Source organism: Phoenix dactylifera, chromosome 10, assembly GCF_009389715.1.
Source record: "Phoenix dactylifera cultivar Barhee BC4 chromosome 10, palm_55x_up_171113_PBpolish2nd_filt_p, whole genome shotgun sequence".
NCBI classification, from domain to species: Eukaryota; Viridiplantae; Streptophyta; class Magnoliopsida; order Arecales; family Arecaceae; genus Phoenix; species Phoenix dactylifera.
In genome coordinates, this window is record NC_052401.1 from 1943559 (window position 1) to 1960476 (window position 16918).

The 16918-nt window shown below is 40.2% G+C and overlaps 1 protein-coding gene across 1 annotated transcript; it reads right to left on the reverse strand.

Moving 5' to 3' along the window:
* Positions 1–5466: 5466 nt before the first annotated feature.
* LOC103703117 (cationic amino acid transporter 7, chloroplastic-like) lies at positions 5467–10407 on the reverse strand. The gene is made up of 5 exons (XM_008785835.4): positions 9824–10407; positions 9007–9229; positions 8043–8394; positions 7617–7848; positions 5467–6317 (listed from the first exon to the last, which is right to left on the reverse strand). Exons 1-5 carry the CDS (start codon positions 10233–10235, stop codon positions 5803–5805), a joined length of 1734 nt encoding a protein of 577 aa, XP_008784057.2. The 5' UTR covers positions 10236–10407; the 3' UTR covers positions 5467–5802.
* Positions 10408–16918: the final 6511 nt, after the last annotated feature.

Below are 16918 nucleotides of genomic sequence, written 5' to 3' on the forward strand. Positions count from 1 at the left end.
AGATAAATAATCAAACCTAAAAAACTATACACTCTCAGCATAATTGAAGTTAAATTAACATAATGAAATCAAAAAGTCTGAAGAAATTCAACTAGACAATGGAATTTTATTACCTTAAAAATGGGTTTCATAACCCAAAGGCATCAATTTAGAAACCAATCATAGCCAATCCATCAGCCCAACAAAGTTCCCATCAATTTCACTAAAAAGCAAGCCAAAATTCTACCTAAACAAAGAAATTATCATCTCATTTTTGACGAAGCTGCCACCTTTTATAGCTCCCACCGACAAAAATGCCATTTTTTTCCACATAGCTGCAACCTAAGCATTTGCAGCTTGACTCTTGCCTCAAGATTATACATTCTTATGATAATACTGGGTGATTGGGGTGGACTATTTCTCACCCTTATCTCCCCTTCCATCAAAAAAAGATTATGCATCTTAGGTCTGATTGAAGAAAAACAATCGAAGTTTATAATGTAAAAAGAAAAGATAAATTATCAGAATTGCAAAAGTCATTCAGTTTATGCATCGACCGAACTCAACCCAAGACTGCAACGAAATTTATTGAAATATGGAGTCTTATAATATCATTAGCATAAGTCTTAGGCCCCATTTGGGGGAGCTTTTGGAGGGCCAAAAAGTACTTTCTGCCCTTCCAAAAGCACTTTTAGAAGAAATAGGGGTGTTTGGTAAAAATTTCGAAAAGCTATTTTAGCTTTTCTAGAAAGTTAAAAATAATTTTTTGAAAGAAGCTCCATTTTAAAGCTTTTCGGAAAAGCACTTTTAGACCCAGTCGAGAAGCTATTTTTTTGACCAAAATACCCGTGATAAAATATAACAATTACACAAAATGTCCCTTTAATTATTATTTAACCAATTTTATTACCTAGCTAGAAAATTTGTTATATTTTGAAAAATTAATTTATGCTAATAATTATAATATTTTATATCTTTATTATTGTATTATACTATAAATAAAATATTATATTATATTATATCATAATACATTAATATATTATGTTAAATAATTTAATATTATATTAAATTATTATTCTACAATATACAATATTATATTACTATATTATAATAATATTATTTTACATTATAATAATATTATACTATATCATATATTTAAATATTAATACATATTATATTTTGCTATGCTCTATTGTATAATACTATGTAATATTTTTTATGGTCATTTTGTCATACCAAGTACTTTCTCAATTTATTTACCAAATATATATTAAAGTGGCACGACACTTTAAAAATGTAGTTACTAAAGAACAAATAGCTTTTTATAAAAGCTCTACTTTCAAAAACTCTACTGTCAACAACTCCCCCAAACGGGTCTTATTCACTAGTTTAAAAGCTATCCGAAGGCATCCATTTAGAAATTAAACACAATAAATTCCTCGATCCAACAAAGTTCCCATCAATTGCACTAAATAGCAATCAGAAATTCTACCTCAACAAAGAAACTACCAAGCTATCACCTTTGCTGTGTCTGCTGAAAAATAATTCCATTAAATAACAAAAATTAAATAGAATGGAGCTCAAAAATCTCACAATAGGAGGATCGTAAGCGCACCGCCTCCGTCTCGAAGTGGCGGCCCATCCCGCCTGGCAGCCGGCGAGGGAGGGGAGCACGACGCAAGACGCGAAGACGCCCAAATCTCTTCGAGATGGTCAGAAACCCTAAGCTCGGGATTTGGGAAAGCGTAGAGGAAGCGGGACGAACGCGAGGGCAAAACAGGACGTCGGTCGAACTCGGCTGATCCAAAAAGTTGAGGACTGAAATATAATAATTATTGTCTAGGATCTTGCATAAAATAATACCAAGCACTAATTTTAAACTAATCTCGTCAAGCGGCTTGCAGGTACTAGTTCAAAAATTGAAAGGATTTACTACAAATACCCCCCTGTCTTTGGAAGGTATTACCGTTAAGTGGCAGGCAGCGTGACCAAACAATGTTCAAATATGGTCAAGAACTTATTACATGATACCTATTTAACCATCTTAGAATGCGAAAAGATTACAAAAACACTCTATCAAATTTAGGCTATTTATATTTAGATCTAAATATTTAAAAATTTTAATTAACCACTAAAATTTTATTTTTTATTGTAATATAGCCTAGTCATCCATACGGATCTCAAAACACTCTATTCTCTGTCATCCATCTATCTGTATATATCTTAAAATGCTCAATGCTCTAGCATTCATCCACATACGTATATCTTAAAGCACTCTAAGCTCTATTATCTATCTACTTGCACAGATCCCAAAGCACTATGTTCTCTATCATTCATCCATCTGCACAGATCTCAAAAGAAATATATTCCCTATTATCCATCTACTTGCACAGATCTTAAAAGGCTCATCTTATATTATTCATTTGCCCCAGCACAAATCTCAAAGCATCCATCTTTATCACATCCGTCTGCATAGATCTCAAAGTGCTCTAACTTTTATCATCTAACCACCTGCAAGATTTCCAAAGGTCCCATCCTCCGCCATTCAGATCTCAAAGCGGCCCGTGTTTGCATGCAGCTCCCCCTCTTCAATTCATGTCAAGAGAAGAAATGCTTGCTAACTTATTAGAAATGACCGTTTTCAAATTTTATTAAAGTTTGATTATCAAATGACACTTACATGATAATATTTTGTAATGGAGATAGACAGTTAGGCCACATTGCAATAAATCTAAAGTTTGGCAACTAATTAACATTTCCTAAACTTTCGAAAACTAACCTAAATTTGAACGGGTGTTTCTGCAATTTTTTCTAGATATCTGTTAAGCTAGGTACGAGGATTTACTGCCCATTAATTCCCCAATAGATGTAGAATATTGATGCCAATTAAAGTTTCACATGAGGACTGGATTGCTTACGGACTTAGGTGCCTGAAGGTTAATGAACGGTTCACAAAATGTATTTTTTAAGGAGATACCATATCACATCAATTGCCTCCTTTCTCATGCTTTCCCTCTTGGATCCATGGCCCGTGAGGACCCACCCTTCCAGCCTATTCGATAACTTGATACATTGCAATCGCATTCCAAATCTTTTTAGGGTATCCAAATCTTTGACTTCAGAGAGAGAATGGGCAATGAGCTAGAAGCCCAACCCTAGTATGTGGCATGGGCCACAACCTAATGTAGGTCCAAATCTGGCTAGAGTCGATTCATATGAGTCTAACTTAAACCCAACCTAGTCAGAAGGACTTGGGTCTGCTAGTTGACACCTTTCTGCCTAAACGCATTCTAGGGACAGGTTCCCAGCCCAAGGCAGAGAGGTGGCACTCCACTGTTATTATTAGAAGAAAAGGAAAGAACCATGTATATATATCCGTAATACTAACACATCAACAGAGTTTACTGAGTGATTCAATGGATGATGGCATGAAATATATATTCACTTTCTACTAATATTTAAGCCACAATACATGGATGAGGCCCAACCTACGTATCACCATCTTCTAGGTTTCTTGGCAAACTCAATGTGGCCTAGGCTGAATCCTCTAGGCCAAGAGAGGAGATGGGGATATCGGAGCTGATCATCCGCCCGTCTAGTCCACCATCTTATTTGCATTTTTATTTTATTTTATTTCTGAGCTTGTTTGCATTTTATTGTTGTAGGATTTTATTTGTGTTATTTTGGGCTTTATTGGAAAATATTTTTGTGTTAAGAGTTTTATATTAATTGTCTTGTTTAGGCCCCTATAAATAGGAAACTCTCATTGTGATTAGGGTTTAATGAAGTGAATTAAGAATTTCTTCCCCCGCGTCTCTTCTCCTCTCTCTTTTCCCTCTCCTTCTTTCCTTCTTCTCCTTCTTCTTTCCCCCTTCCTCTCTTCTTCTCCTCCTTTCTTCCTTCCCCTTTCTCCTGTTTTCTCTGATCTATCACCACAACTGCCCTGTCCCGTCTCCGTTCTGCATCAACAACAGCCCTTTTCCGTCTCAGTTCGTTATCATGGGGAGAGGCTTATAGAATGCCAGGAAAAGGAGTGGAGTGCATATTCTTTGACAAAAAGGAACGCAAGAAGGTGGAAGCAGATTTGGTTTAAGAGAGCCGAATCTAGCGAGGCTTAACCCTTTTAATTGCTTTCCACCCATCAAGTAGGCAATGAACTTAGAGTAGGATAAGAAGCGATCTTTTGTCTCCCAATATCCCATAGCCAATCCTTATCTCCATTGTTGATGCTTAGAAAGCACTCACTAGCTAGTAGTCAGATGAGTGATCACAATGGAGGTAAATGGAAACCAAAAGGGACATAAAGTGGTTAGCTGAGATATGGAATAAAGCAATCTAATTTGGAAGACTTTTGTTTAGCCTGGATTTGCACTACTTATTTAGTCAAGTTGTGAACTATGGATTTGCACTACTTATTTAGTCAAGTTGTGAACTATTTGCAACCACATGAGAAGGATATGTACCATTGGCAAAGTGATCTAGTTTGATGCTAAAGTAAGTCTAGCCCCTATGTTTAACTTCTTCCACAATGGATAGATATGCAGGAGTTATTCAAATTTTCTTGCATCCTATCTCCTTGGTCTCATTAGTGACGTCCATGTTTGCCACCTCTGGGATTGGATGGTGGAAAGAAGGTAGGAGGGTGGGAAAGAAGGGTTGCCCTGCGATTTGACCATTGCTTTAAAAAAGATATCACGAGATGAGTGTAGCATAAAGCGTGGTGGATTTGTTGTTATCATCTTAATACTGCCGACCCCCGGACAGAGGAATGGAAGTGCATGGATTTGGTGGGGGCCGCAATTCTCCTCTCTTGTCTCTTGTCACAATTTTGCAGCAGAAATGGCTACGGATTGGTGCAATGGTGGTCTCATAATCTTAGATCATGAGCAGGAGAGGGGTTGGGACTGTTGTTATGATTCATATGCGAGAATTGAAATGGTTGCAGCTATCTCATGTTTGAAAGCAACTGGGGATAAAAAAAAAACAAAGATTAGATCTTGATCGGATAGAATGTCACCATGATTTGATTCGGCCAATCCCATGATATGATGTGCTCACAAAATATATATGAAAAAAAAACAAGCTAGCAATTATGATAACGCGTTAACAAAATAATTTAAATAGTGCAGATGAGCATAAAGATACGAGGAGGAAAACAAATATGCTGAGCTCCTAGCCATTTCTGCGGTTTGAACTATTGATTTACGTAATTAGAAGTAACTAATTGGGTTTCAAATATCTCTATGGAATTGACCTCAATAGAGAACTGCTGAGGAACGACAGTAAGTGATTGACTTCAGTAGTTCCTCATAAAAAAATATTGACTTTAGAAATATGGTAATATGGAGAAGACAAATTGTTTGAAGTAAATAGAATCAGACAATTAGACTTCTTCCACCGCAGCAGCAAGAAGTTCCCATGGAGTAACAACACTTCTGCAAGAGAGCTCTTTTATGAAGTCACAATGCCAAAGAGCAACAACACTAGTTACAAATAGTTGACCCTCATTTCATGATCAGAAAGAGACACAATATAGATGTAATTAATTTGAAAACCACCAATGCTACAGCTTTCATGCATAAAGCCTTCCTATTTTTGCTCTTTCTTTGGCATGTTTGCCTCTCAGAATTTCTTTTTCGCCCACCTTTTTAACTTCCCCCTCATCAACCCCATCAAAAAAAAGATGAAAAGTGGAGAAAAATAAGCGGAACGTAATTAAACAGAACAAAACAAAAGATGGCACTTTTCTTCTTCAGTTCCTTCACACCATGAAGGCATGAAGCTTCCATTATCATTGTTTTCCTCTGGATGTCTCCAGCTATCTCAAACTTCGAGTAGATCACCATTCTCTTCAGCATCAAAACTCGCATGCACGCCATATAGAACATAAACAAGTACGGCAATCACCGAGAAGAAGCCGAACCGTATATAGGATGGCCCTTCAAGAGAACCCAACAAGAACAAATTCAGGAATGCCGATATGGATGGTATCCAAGGCATCAATGGCACCCCCCAGAACTCTGGCTCTCGAGCCTGCGGCACGAGGACTTGGAAGGCATGTAGGACGGCGATGGCCGCCACGGCGCACCCACCAAGGAGAAGAAACTTCGTCCTCCCGGGAGGAGCGCATCGCCATACAAGGGTGAAGGCAAGGGACGCAAAGGCGAAGCAGAGGAGAAATGAGACGGTGGGCCATGGGTTCGTGGATCCCACCACCACATAGCGCCGGTAGATCACGGCATTAGAAACCATGTAGAAGACGAAGAGGGTGCCGATGGACACGAGGTTGAGGAGGACGTCCAATTCAGTGATCAGAGCTATCGCAGCCGTCAACACCCCTGGAAGAGCCAAGAAGAAAGCTATTTAGCAGCAGAACTAAAGCAAAATTTGCTACATCCGACCGTTAGTGAAATTTTCAAATAGCCCCTTCACTATTCAAACATCAACATCCAGAGGCCAACTCGAGGACATTATTACCGTATACAAGCGATAGAGATTGAAGAACAAGTGGACAGCACTTTCATAATGAATAATTATTTGGAAGTTACCCATAGCTTTCAACCTTCTTTTTTTTTTTGTTTTTTTTTGGGCACGCCATAGCTTTCACCAAGCTGAATCCGGCAATAACAGTGCCATTCTTAAATCTCAAGTGATCAAATGTCTATAGGTAACATGATAAAAAATCCCAATTAGAACAAGTTTTTATAAAAATACTAGCTTGTGCGTCTTCTTCTGTATCTAATAATTCATTTTTTTTTGTTAATTAGGAACCAAACAAAGTACATGCTGTCTTCAATTTCACCTGCCTCTTTCTACTAAATGATACGTAAAACTTACAGGATTTATGATCAGTAATTTCAATTCATTCATCTATTTAAGACCGTATTTACTTGCAGTATTTAGTAAATTAACAAAATTTAGAAAAACAGACCACAACCAAACTTGATCGTCACCATTTCCCAGCCCACATCCTAAATCCTGGAGCTTTTCACCTTATCCAGTTCAGCTAAACATAAAGAAAAAAAAAAAAGTTTCACCAGATTTTCTCCATCCCACCAAATTTAACACTAGACTCCAGGGACTGCTTTTTTTGAGTAAAAAAAGAGAGAGAGTATATTCATCGAAATTTAAAGCTTTGAAAAGAAAAAAGATTAAAAAAAAAAAAGAATTTTTTGCATGGATACCCTTCTAAATATCGGATTTTGTATGAATATCCTTACAAAATTAATATTTGCATATATATCTACGTAAAACTCCGTTATTGTACAGATGCCCCTAATATAACGATTATTCTAACGATGCTAAGAAAAATTAAATTTATATTAATTAAAAATAAAATAAAATTATAAAATTATACGATTGTCTCTGCCTTCTTTCGAGATCGTGATCTATTTGCAAGTTTGCCCATTAAGGATATTTTAGTTATTCTAATTTAAAACCGTTAATTTTTTAACATCGTTAGATAGAATGAATACATATGTAAAAATAAATATATATAAAAAAAAAGTAGGATAGCAAAATAAGTATTTGACAAGAGTATATCTGTAAATATTTATTAAAAAAAAAGGGTATTCATGTCAAATTTAATATTGAGGATGGTATTTATGTAAAAAAATTCAAAAAAAACAGAGGTGTACCGAGAAAAGCGGAAGCGTTGACGGGCGTGGCGGTGGAAGGGTGGACCCGGGCGAGCCACGCTGGCACGACGTTCGACCGTCCGATCACACACAGGTACCTCGCCTGCCCCAGCATCGACACCAGCAACGACGTCAGGATCCCGAACCCCGCCCCCGCCCCGATCGCGTTCGACACCAATCTCCAGCCGTCCGATTTCCTGAACGCCCCTGAGAACGGCGATTCCGTGTCTATCTGCAGCACGAAAAACACCGAGTTATGGCAAATATACGCGCCTAAGATACCTGGGGCCCGCAGAATCGATCCAAATTCGGATATAAGAATGGATCGATTCGACGGCGGTGATTCAGAATGAAAGCACCGTGGGACCGCCGGCTTGACGGTCAGGATACGAGGCAGTAGAGAGGAGTCACAGGGGAGGTCCTCACAGCGTCATAGGGGACGAGCATGGCGAGGGAGGCAGCCATGAGGCAGTAGAGAAGAGTGACAAGGACGACCGAGCCCGATACGCCGATGGGGATGTCGCGGGTGGGGTTCTTCACCTCCTCCGCCATGGTGGACACGGCGTCGTAGCCGATGTAACTGAGGTAGACCATGGCCGCTCCGTTGAAGACCCCCGAGACGCCGTAGGGGAAGAACCCGCCGGGGTTCTTGGCCGGGTTCGCCGGCTGCGTGAAATTCTTCCAGTCCCCTCTCCAGAATCCCATCAGGATTATAAACAGGATGAAGGCTATGTGGATCGACGTCAGTACCAAGTTTAGAACCGAGCTTTCCTTCGTACTGCGATGCAGAACAAGTACGAGGATTCGTTGGACATAGAAAACAAGGAATGAAAACGAAAGAGATACTCGAAAGCAAAAAGAAAGAAAATGGCAGTTTTATAGAAAAAGGAGCCACCTTGGAACAGAGAAGATTCGAAGGAAGGTAAAAAGAAACGCAGCATGTAATTAACTTGATTTGTTTTAATCGGAGTGGAAGAACAATTAAAAGAGATGCGAAACTAGGCGAGAACCATGAAATTTTTCAGAAAAAGGAGCCGTCTTTGAACCAAGGAGATCAGGGGAAGGTGAAGACACAAAGCTGCCAACTTTCGGGTTACTCAGTTTGTTGATCCCAGAGTGGAATAAAGATTTTGACTGTTTGAGCGAGAACGGGGAGGCCATCCAAGGTAAGAGAAAAGGTGAAAGATGAAGGGAATTTTGGATAGAAGGTAAAAGGATTGATTTGAAGACAGAAGAAACAAAGGAAAAATATGATGATTGGAAGCATGGAAAGGTGAAAGAAGAAAGCCCCACGCCATCCTTATGACAAGTGACAACTAGAACAGAGCTAACGATTGAGACAGGCAACCAATCTCTTGCTCTTCTTGTGTTAAAAAGCGACGGTGATTACCTGTAACAAATGCACACGGAGATGATCAAAACTATTGTCACCGCAAGGAGATCGATCTGGTTGAAGCCCTGGGGGAGGCCAGAGACAGTGATCCGCCATTGCGCCGCCGCGTCCTCACCGATTGCCGTCCCTAGATACGTTGTGAAGCTCCGCGCCACTGCCGCGTTGGAGAACACGTATTCCATTATTAGATTCGCTCCTGTCAAATAGGCCGCAAATTCCCCTGAAAACAAAGAGACACAGAAATAAACAAATCAGAAGATTGTGCCAAATCCATTCTGGCTGGAGGACCCCATTCAATCATTTTAAACAGAGATGAGGGGAAAAAACAGAGATGTCGAAAACATAAAAAAGAAAATCTAGTAAAAAGAGCAAAACCAAACGATATTAAATAAAAATTTTAGAAACAGTTCCAGTGGTTCAGATTGTTATGAAAAACTCAGATATTTTGCAACGAAAGCATTTAAAAACATCCAATAAATAGCAAATTACACTGCGAAAGAGGCGAATGATATAGAAACGAAAGCAGAGCGTAACTATGAATGGGATCGCTTATTTGGAGAACAAATATAACTTGTTGAAACTTTAAAGAACCAGGTTGATCCCAGATTTCAGCAATGACTGCCGTTCTTCCTGGTTTTTGAGGGGGAAAAGGAAGATAAAAAACCGAAAAACTAGTTTTAAATCCTTTTTTTCCCGTTTAGAGTGAACTTAAAATCCCTTTTCTATCTTGTAAGCGGAAACAAAAGCCATTATTTAACTGTAAAAGAGATCTTTTTATAGATGGAGAGAGAGAGAGAGAGAGAGAGAGACGGACCGAATGTGACCCTGAGGTAGCTGAAGGCGCCGCCAGCGATGGGCATGTCGACAGCGAACTCGGTGTAGCAGAACGCTGACAGGAGGGCACAGAGCCCAGCAATGGCATAGGACACCACGACAGCGGGGCCGGCGTAGAGGCGGGCGGCGCGGCCGGTGGCTACAAAAACCCCGGCGCCGACCATTCCCCCAAGCCCAAGCCCCACGAGGTCCGGCCACCGCAGAGCCCGCGCCATGTCCGGCCCTGACCGGGCCCGCACCCGGCTCATCTCCTCGTGCGTCGTCGTCACCGACCACGCACGCCGCCGCAGCCTCCAGGGCGTCTCCGCCAGGGCCCGCCTGTACGCCCTCGGACTCGCAAACGACGACGCCGTCGCGGCGGCGCCGGAGGTGAAACCCGCTAACTTCTCCATCTCTCTCTCAAAGAGAAGTGGGTATTGTGTGTGCTGCAAGAGAAAGACAGAGGGAGTGGGTGTTATAAAGCGTGAGGAGAGTGGGGTGGAGATAACGGCGAGAGAAAACGAGACGAAGAAGGAGGGGGAGCGAAACGGGCCAAAAGCTTGGTAAGTGGAGGACCAAAAGCTTGGTCGGGAGAAGAGAAGGTAGAGATTAATTATTTAATAAGTGGAGGACTGAATAGGAAAGGTAGTGATTAACTATTTGATGGAGAAGAGAAGGTAGATATCAATTATTTGATAAGTAGAGGACTGAATTGCAAACACAACAAAAATCTGACCTCCAAGGACATTTTTTTGACTCCCAAAATGCAACCACTAAGATTTGTGCATGGGATTGGTCTTTGTTGATTGGGTGGCTGAGAATTTGGTGTGTTGGTGATTGTCTTGGGAAAGAGGCGAAAGGTATTCGAAGTGAAGAAATTTACTGGATAAAAACTTCACATGGGTGTAGTTTAAGGTTATAAATGTCTTCAAAATTATGACAATGGTACAGTGGATGTTGATGGTGATCTGGATATGAGTACGAAGAGGTGATAATTGTATTTGGCTTTGGTTGATTCCATTGTTATTTGTTTCCTTTCAAGTGTTTTTCTTCCTAATTCTTGTTGCTGAGAATGCAGATACTGTAGTTGTGACCATACATTTTGTTATGAATAATTTGCAAGAGCTATCCATTAAGAATTCTAGATGCAAATGAAATTTAATGGTACCTTTTATAATCTGGTTTCCATCCAAAAAAAGAATCTCAAGGAAAAGAAAATGTATTTTTGGTTGGTTGTAGTAATATAGTACAAATTTATGAGATTTAATTCAATGGACAGAGCTACTATTTTAATAGAATAAATATAGCCAACATATTTGGAACAACTTATTCCTATCTCATATTGGAGTTAAGATGATTCATCACCTCTATATACACATACATACATACATATATACATATATCTGTTTCATTATAAGTCGGATCTTAGCAAGATGATACTGGATAATTACAACTGCAAATCTACTTATGTATAAAATAAATGCCTCGGTACTCTGCCTTATTCAGTCAATATCAAAAGATTTCAGTAAACTCCTATTTAATATACTTCTCTTGATTCTTTTTCTTAGCAACTATAAGATAAAATAAGTACTTTATATTATAATAGAGCAATCATACTGTTGTGTCAAGACACGCAAACACATATATATTTTTGTGCTAACATCGAAAGCTTTCAGCAAACTCTTGTCCTTAATAGGCTTTTCTTGTCTCTTTTTCTTAGCAATCATAAGACAAAATGAGCACTTCAGATAACAATAGAGATATTTTATCATTGCATTGTATATGTGTGTGTATGTGTGTCGGAAAAGACCAATTAATTATTTGTCAGATCTTAATAGAACAATATTGAAAAAATGTAATTGCAAATCTACTTATTTGTAAAACAAATAGCTCAGTATCCTACCATGCTCGGCAAGCATAAAAATATTTTCAGCAAACTCCTATTCTAAGTAAGCTCTTTTTGGCTCTCTTCCTTAGCAACCATGAGATGGAAATGAGCTCTTTAGTCAGAATGAAGCAATTTGCCTATTGCATCACGGTATACTCTCAAAATTTGTATGAAACAGTTAATTGCTCATCTGAGAATACTATGATACCACTACACTGTATGTCCTCGACTTTCTTCATGAATATATAACTTGTAATTGTTCTACAAATTGATTATAATTCCCTCTTTTTCAATGCTCCATCACATGAAAGAGAGTGCTGATCAAATTGTACTTTATTTATTGGTCTAAAAATAATAAATCCAATCATGGCAATATCACTATTGCAAGAATTTATTAGAATGTTTACTTATCAAATTTACCATATAATCAAAACCATCAACCATGTCCATCACCTCTTTCCAAAGAAAAGTGAAAACCACATGTACTACAGTTGCCTAAGTCGCACTTTTAAATCAGTCGAGTACATCCTCTTTTTGGGGCTCATGTGCTGTCAGCGAGAAAGTGACTTTAATTTACCCTGAGCTTAAAATTAACGGCTAAAGGCACCATCCGCGTGCCACTCCCCTCCAAGTCACGTGCACGTCACTCTCGGTCTCCGAGCCGTTGTTTTTGTCCGCTGGCACCCTCGCTCGACGTGGCGCAACGGAACGCGCGAGAACTTCGCGATACACGTGTCGCAATTCTTGTGGACGAGCTGCGGATGAGTACGGAGGGCGTGGGGAGCAGCAGAAAGCCCGGCGGCGGTGCGCGCAGGCGAAATAATTAGTAGAAAAAATCTCTCTCCAACCAGTAACGGAAGCTTGTTGAGGTACGGAGGGGTTTTCAGCCAAACACCTGTTTCTTAGAGCAGGCAAGGTTATGGATTGAATGGCTGCTTATATGGTCAGTCATTTTGATAGTGCTTTACAGACTGAAGATGAGAAGTTAATTTTTTTTTTTTTGTTATTGTTGAAAGGAGAGGCAAGCTACCTACCTTTTATTAAAGTAAGAAAATGGGCCACACAAAGATTGTCACCAACATTACGACCACTCGTATAAGCGGTGGCTTTGGGATGAAGGGTACGGCTTGAGGTCTTATGGTGAAGACTGTCTATTTCTAGACCAAGCATTCAAATGGGAGGCCAATGGCCAGAACGACACTTGTTATCTCAATTGGCGATCACAACCTTATGGGTGTGGCCTCTCGAGCTAGGCATGCTAAGCCAAAATGAGCTGCTACCTCTTTTTCCTTTCTATTGTTTTTTTCTTCTTTCTTTAACAATAATGTCAACTTTATTTTTTTTCTTAAATAGTTGTGAAGCACCGTCAATCATTTTAAAGAAACTGTATAATAATTGCTCATATCATGGAGAAATATATCTCCAAAGACCGGACCAAAGATCTTCACCCAATAAGAAGGCATGCATGGAGCCACGACTTGGCTATATAACCAAGTGTTGCACCAACCATATTTCTCTTTTTTTTATTTTTTATAGATTGGATCAACTTTGATTTTTTTTTTCTATTAACGAGTAGTGATATACGATGCTCTCCTACATTGGATGCATTCTTGTCTTAAATTTTGTTCTTGAAGTTTTTGTCATGTTTCTTTCTTTTTCCTGAATCTTAGGTTCAAAGGCACTAATATGCTGGAGAGAATCAAGAATGCAACAATTATATTTGCCGAGGATTCAACTAGGAGAAACTAATGGAAGACATTAATGTGTATTCTAGCTAAAGTTGTGAGAAATTTATTAAATTCGGACCAAGACGAAAGTGCAGCTCGAATGACCCTGAGGTCGGCTGGAGACGAGTTGAGCAGCTGGTTGAGGCGTCGGTCACTGGTCTCCACAACTGGGTGGCCTGCAAGAAGTCCACTTGTCCGATGCCTAAGTTAGAATGATAAGATAACAATATAAAAAAGAGAGGTTTTCAACAGAGTGTGGTTTATGTGAGTAATATTACATCGTACCTCAGGTCCTTCGGTTATATAGAAAAACCATTTTTTTCGTTATCTGAGCCAACATGGCGTACAATGATGGACAAGCAATGGCCGGTGGCACGGTCACGGCGTGGAGGTCAGTCTGCGTGGCCGGCGTAGGCCTAGTGCTGGGCGTGGTGCAGCTGTAACTGCAAACTGGCAGGGCTATTGGTTGTGGCTATTTCAGAGGAAGCTATTTCGAGGTCCGTCAAGCTTCAAACATGACCATGGATGTGAAGGAGGCTTTGAAAGTACTCTAATGAGTGAAAGAGTGGAGCTTCAGAAACCTAAAGAAAGAAGATAGCTATCTGTTCTTCCGAAATTATGCTCCATTATTTCACTATAGGCAAGTAAAATTGTAGACGAAATAATACCTAGTTCTCAACAGCTACCTATTTCAAGTACGACTTGAATGAAATGGATTGCAGCAACGGCATATGGGGACGATGGAGGCTCATCCCGCGCGGATACAGTACCAGAAACCAAGGCTATTGCACTCGAACCCCAGCCATGACACAACGAGGTCATCTCAGATATGATCGAAGAGATGAAGGGTGGTGGGAGGAAGGTGCAGCTTCTCAACATCACATATTTGATAGGATTCAGGAAAGACGGCCACCATTCGAGCCATCGGGAGCCCGGCACGCCGACTGATGCTCCTCAAGATTGTAGACACTGGTGCCTGCCGGGGGTGCATGATATGTATACATACATGCATATAAACTTTGAACTGCAAGGCAGTTCTTGTTGTAACTTCTATCATGGCCATGAACAAGCTGAAAAACTGATTTCAAACGATAACTTTAATCTTATGCCATTTCCAGCTGGTCGTAGGTGAAACATTAGCAAATATCATCTTGGTCAGAATCATAGTCTTTATTTCGATGTCGTTCATCTTAATGTAAATGCCAAAATCAATATTATTGCTCCAATTTTGGATACATTTTTGACCACAGATACACCTTTCCGCATTGTGGAGAGCAAAGTCAACCCAATTCAAAAATGATTGTTACCATTTTGACTAGCATGGTCATATATTAGGTAGCATTGCTATGGCAAAAGTAACAGCCATCATGATCGTTTGCTTTCAAAGATTATGATAGGAATTCTAAATTTAAGACAATTATGGCAAAAGAAAAAAGGTTAACATCAATCAGAGATTTTTGCCTTCACTCGGGAAGACAGAAAATGAGGTTGTTTATTGGATTCTAAGTCCTGGCATCATGTTCTTTGGATTCTTCTTGGCAGGACAAGAGATAACATCAATCAGAGATTGGAATGTTGTATGCTACCTAGAGTAACAATTTTTTTTTTTATTTTTTTTATCGAGACACAGTTCTAAGGTTGCTTTGTGGATAGATGAACTTTGCTTAAGCCTAAAAGTGAAGTTATTAGCACAAACTAACCACATTTGTTCATCAGACTAAACTTATCTCTGCATGTAAACCAATTTGCACGCTCAAATTAAGTTTATATCCTTCGACAAATCAAAACATCCAAAGAGCAAGAAGAGGGAGTGATGGCAGCCGTTTCAACTTTCCGAGGAGAAGCTGATCAAAGGCGTTTTCTAGGAGGCAACTGGAAAGCAGAAGATGAAGCCAGGCGAGCTCAATGCCAAAGCTCATGGAGACCTACTAAGATGACGGAAACAGGGATTGATGGGTCATCATCGTCCCATTCTCATGCGGCTGCTATCGATCTAGGCAAAGGTCCAAACCCTTAGAGACCTGAGAAGAAGATGGATGGTGAAGGTGATATCTTCATTGCTAGGAGACCTGAGAATCTTTCAATGTTTTTACCGACCACAGAAGGAGTTCGTCCACCAAGTGCTCCGGAGGTATCCTCGGGCTCTTCGGCGCATTCACTCAAGAGGTTGATTGGGATCCTATTAAGTTTGGATGCGGAACTTATCTAGTCCTCTTTCCCAATCGATTGAGCTTGCTGCAAGCAGCCCGACGAGGATCAGTGCGACACAGTCTCTTCTCCTATTCAGTGCAGCCGTGGTCGTACAGAGATGGGGCCATACCCCATCGGCTCCAGTTCCTTGGCATCCCACTCCATGCATGGGATGCGGAGACGGTAAGAAGATTGACCTCTGGTTTCTGTCAGCTTGAGAGGGTGTCTCCATGGACACTAGTTGGCCAGGATCTTTCTATTTTTGAAATTTATGCATTCTGTGAGAGGATGGAGGAGAATCATGCTACTCTAAGAGATGCCACAAGTCTTCAGAGGAAAGCATGCGGGCTGATCATAACGTCCGCGTTGAACAAGATAAAGAAGACATTGTGGATAACACTGAGGCAGGGAAATTTTGGAGAATGAAGAAGGCGGCTCCCAGTCAACTTCAAGGCTAAGAAAGTCAACTACATTAAGGGCAGTGGGCTCTGTGAGGGAGGCAACTGCAGAGTTAATTCCAATTCATAGGAAGAAAAGAGGTGTTAAAGTAGATGAGTTGATCTTAAACCTATCAAAGCCGAGGATGGCTCTTGTCCGATGGTGGAAAAGGTATGAAATCCAATAGTTCCACATCGGAAAGACTCATTACAGAGCCTGAGCATATGAGGCAGGTGTCTCCAAATTCTGCAGACGCATTTTGGGAAGAAAACAAAATCAGAGAGGGGTGAAGAATGCTTGCGTGAAGCCTCGGAACCGGATAATATCTGGCAGGAGAACAGCGACTTCTCTTAGAATGGAGAAGGACATGTGGGTTTTCTTTCTCAGAGGATGTTGCAAAGGAAGTCGTCGACAGCCTACTTGCGTTGGAGAAGGGGAAGGCGGCAGCAGTGCTTTTGGTTGATGGTTGGTGGTGGTCTTCAATCAGCTATGGGTTTCTGCTTGTTATGTTAAGTTGGCCCTTGCTTTTGTAACCAGGATGTTCTTCTGACGATAGAAGGGGTAATCAGCAGAGCTTGAAGGACAATTTGATCTTTATGGACTTCATATCCTCTCTTAATCTTATAGATCTTGATCTTAAAGGAAGGAACTTCACGTGGAGCAACCGAAGAGATCATCCTTCCCTGGCAAGACTTGATAGTTTCCTTTGGTCCCTGCTTCTATAAAGAATGGTCTTTCTAGCTCAGCATCCGATCATGTTCCAATAGCGCCTGAGTGTGATATCAAATTTTATGCACCAAAAATCTTCACTTTTGAAGAATGGTGGCTGAAGGAGCAGGACTTGGATGATGTT

What these genes read in the sequence shown, in the direction of transcription:
- LOC103703117 (XM_008785835.4), bottom strand. Translation starts at nt 10,235, where the DNA reads ATGGAGAAGTTAGCGGGTTTCACCTCCGGCGCCGCCGCGACGGCGTCG. An exon ending in CTACCTCAGGGTCACATTCG is followed by an intron (nt 9,230 to 9,823) that starts GTCCGTCTCTCT and finishes CTTTGTTTTCAG; the next exon opens with GGGAATTTGCGGCCTATTTG. An exon ending in CAACGCTTCCGCTTTTCTCG is followed by an intron (nt 6,318 to 7,616) that starts GTACACCTCTGT and finishes TGGCTCTTCCAG; the next exon opens with GGGTGTTGACGGCTGCGATA.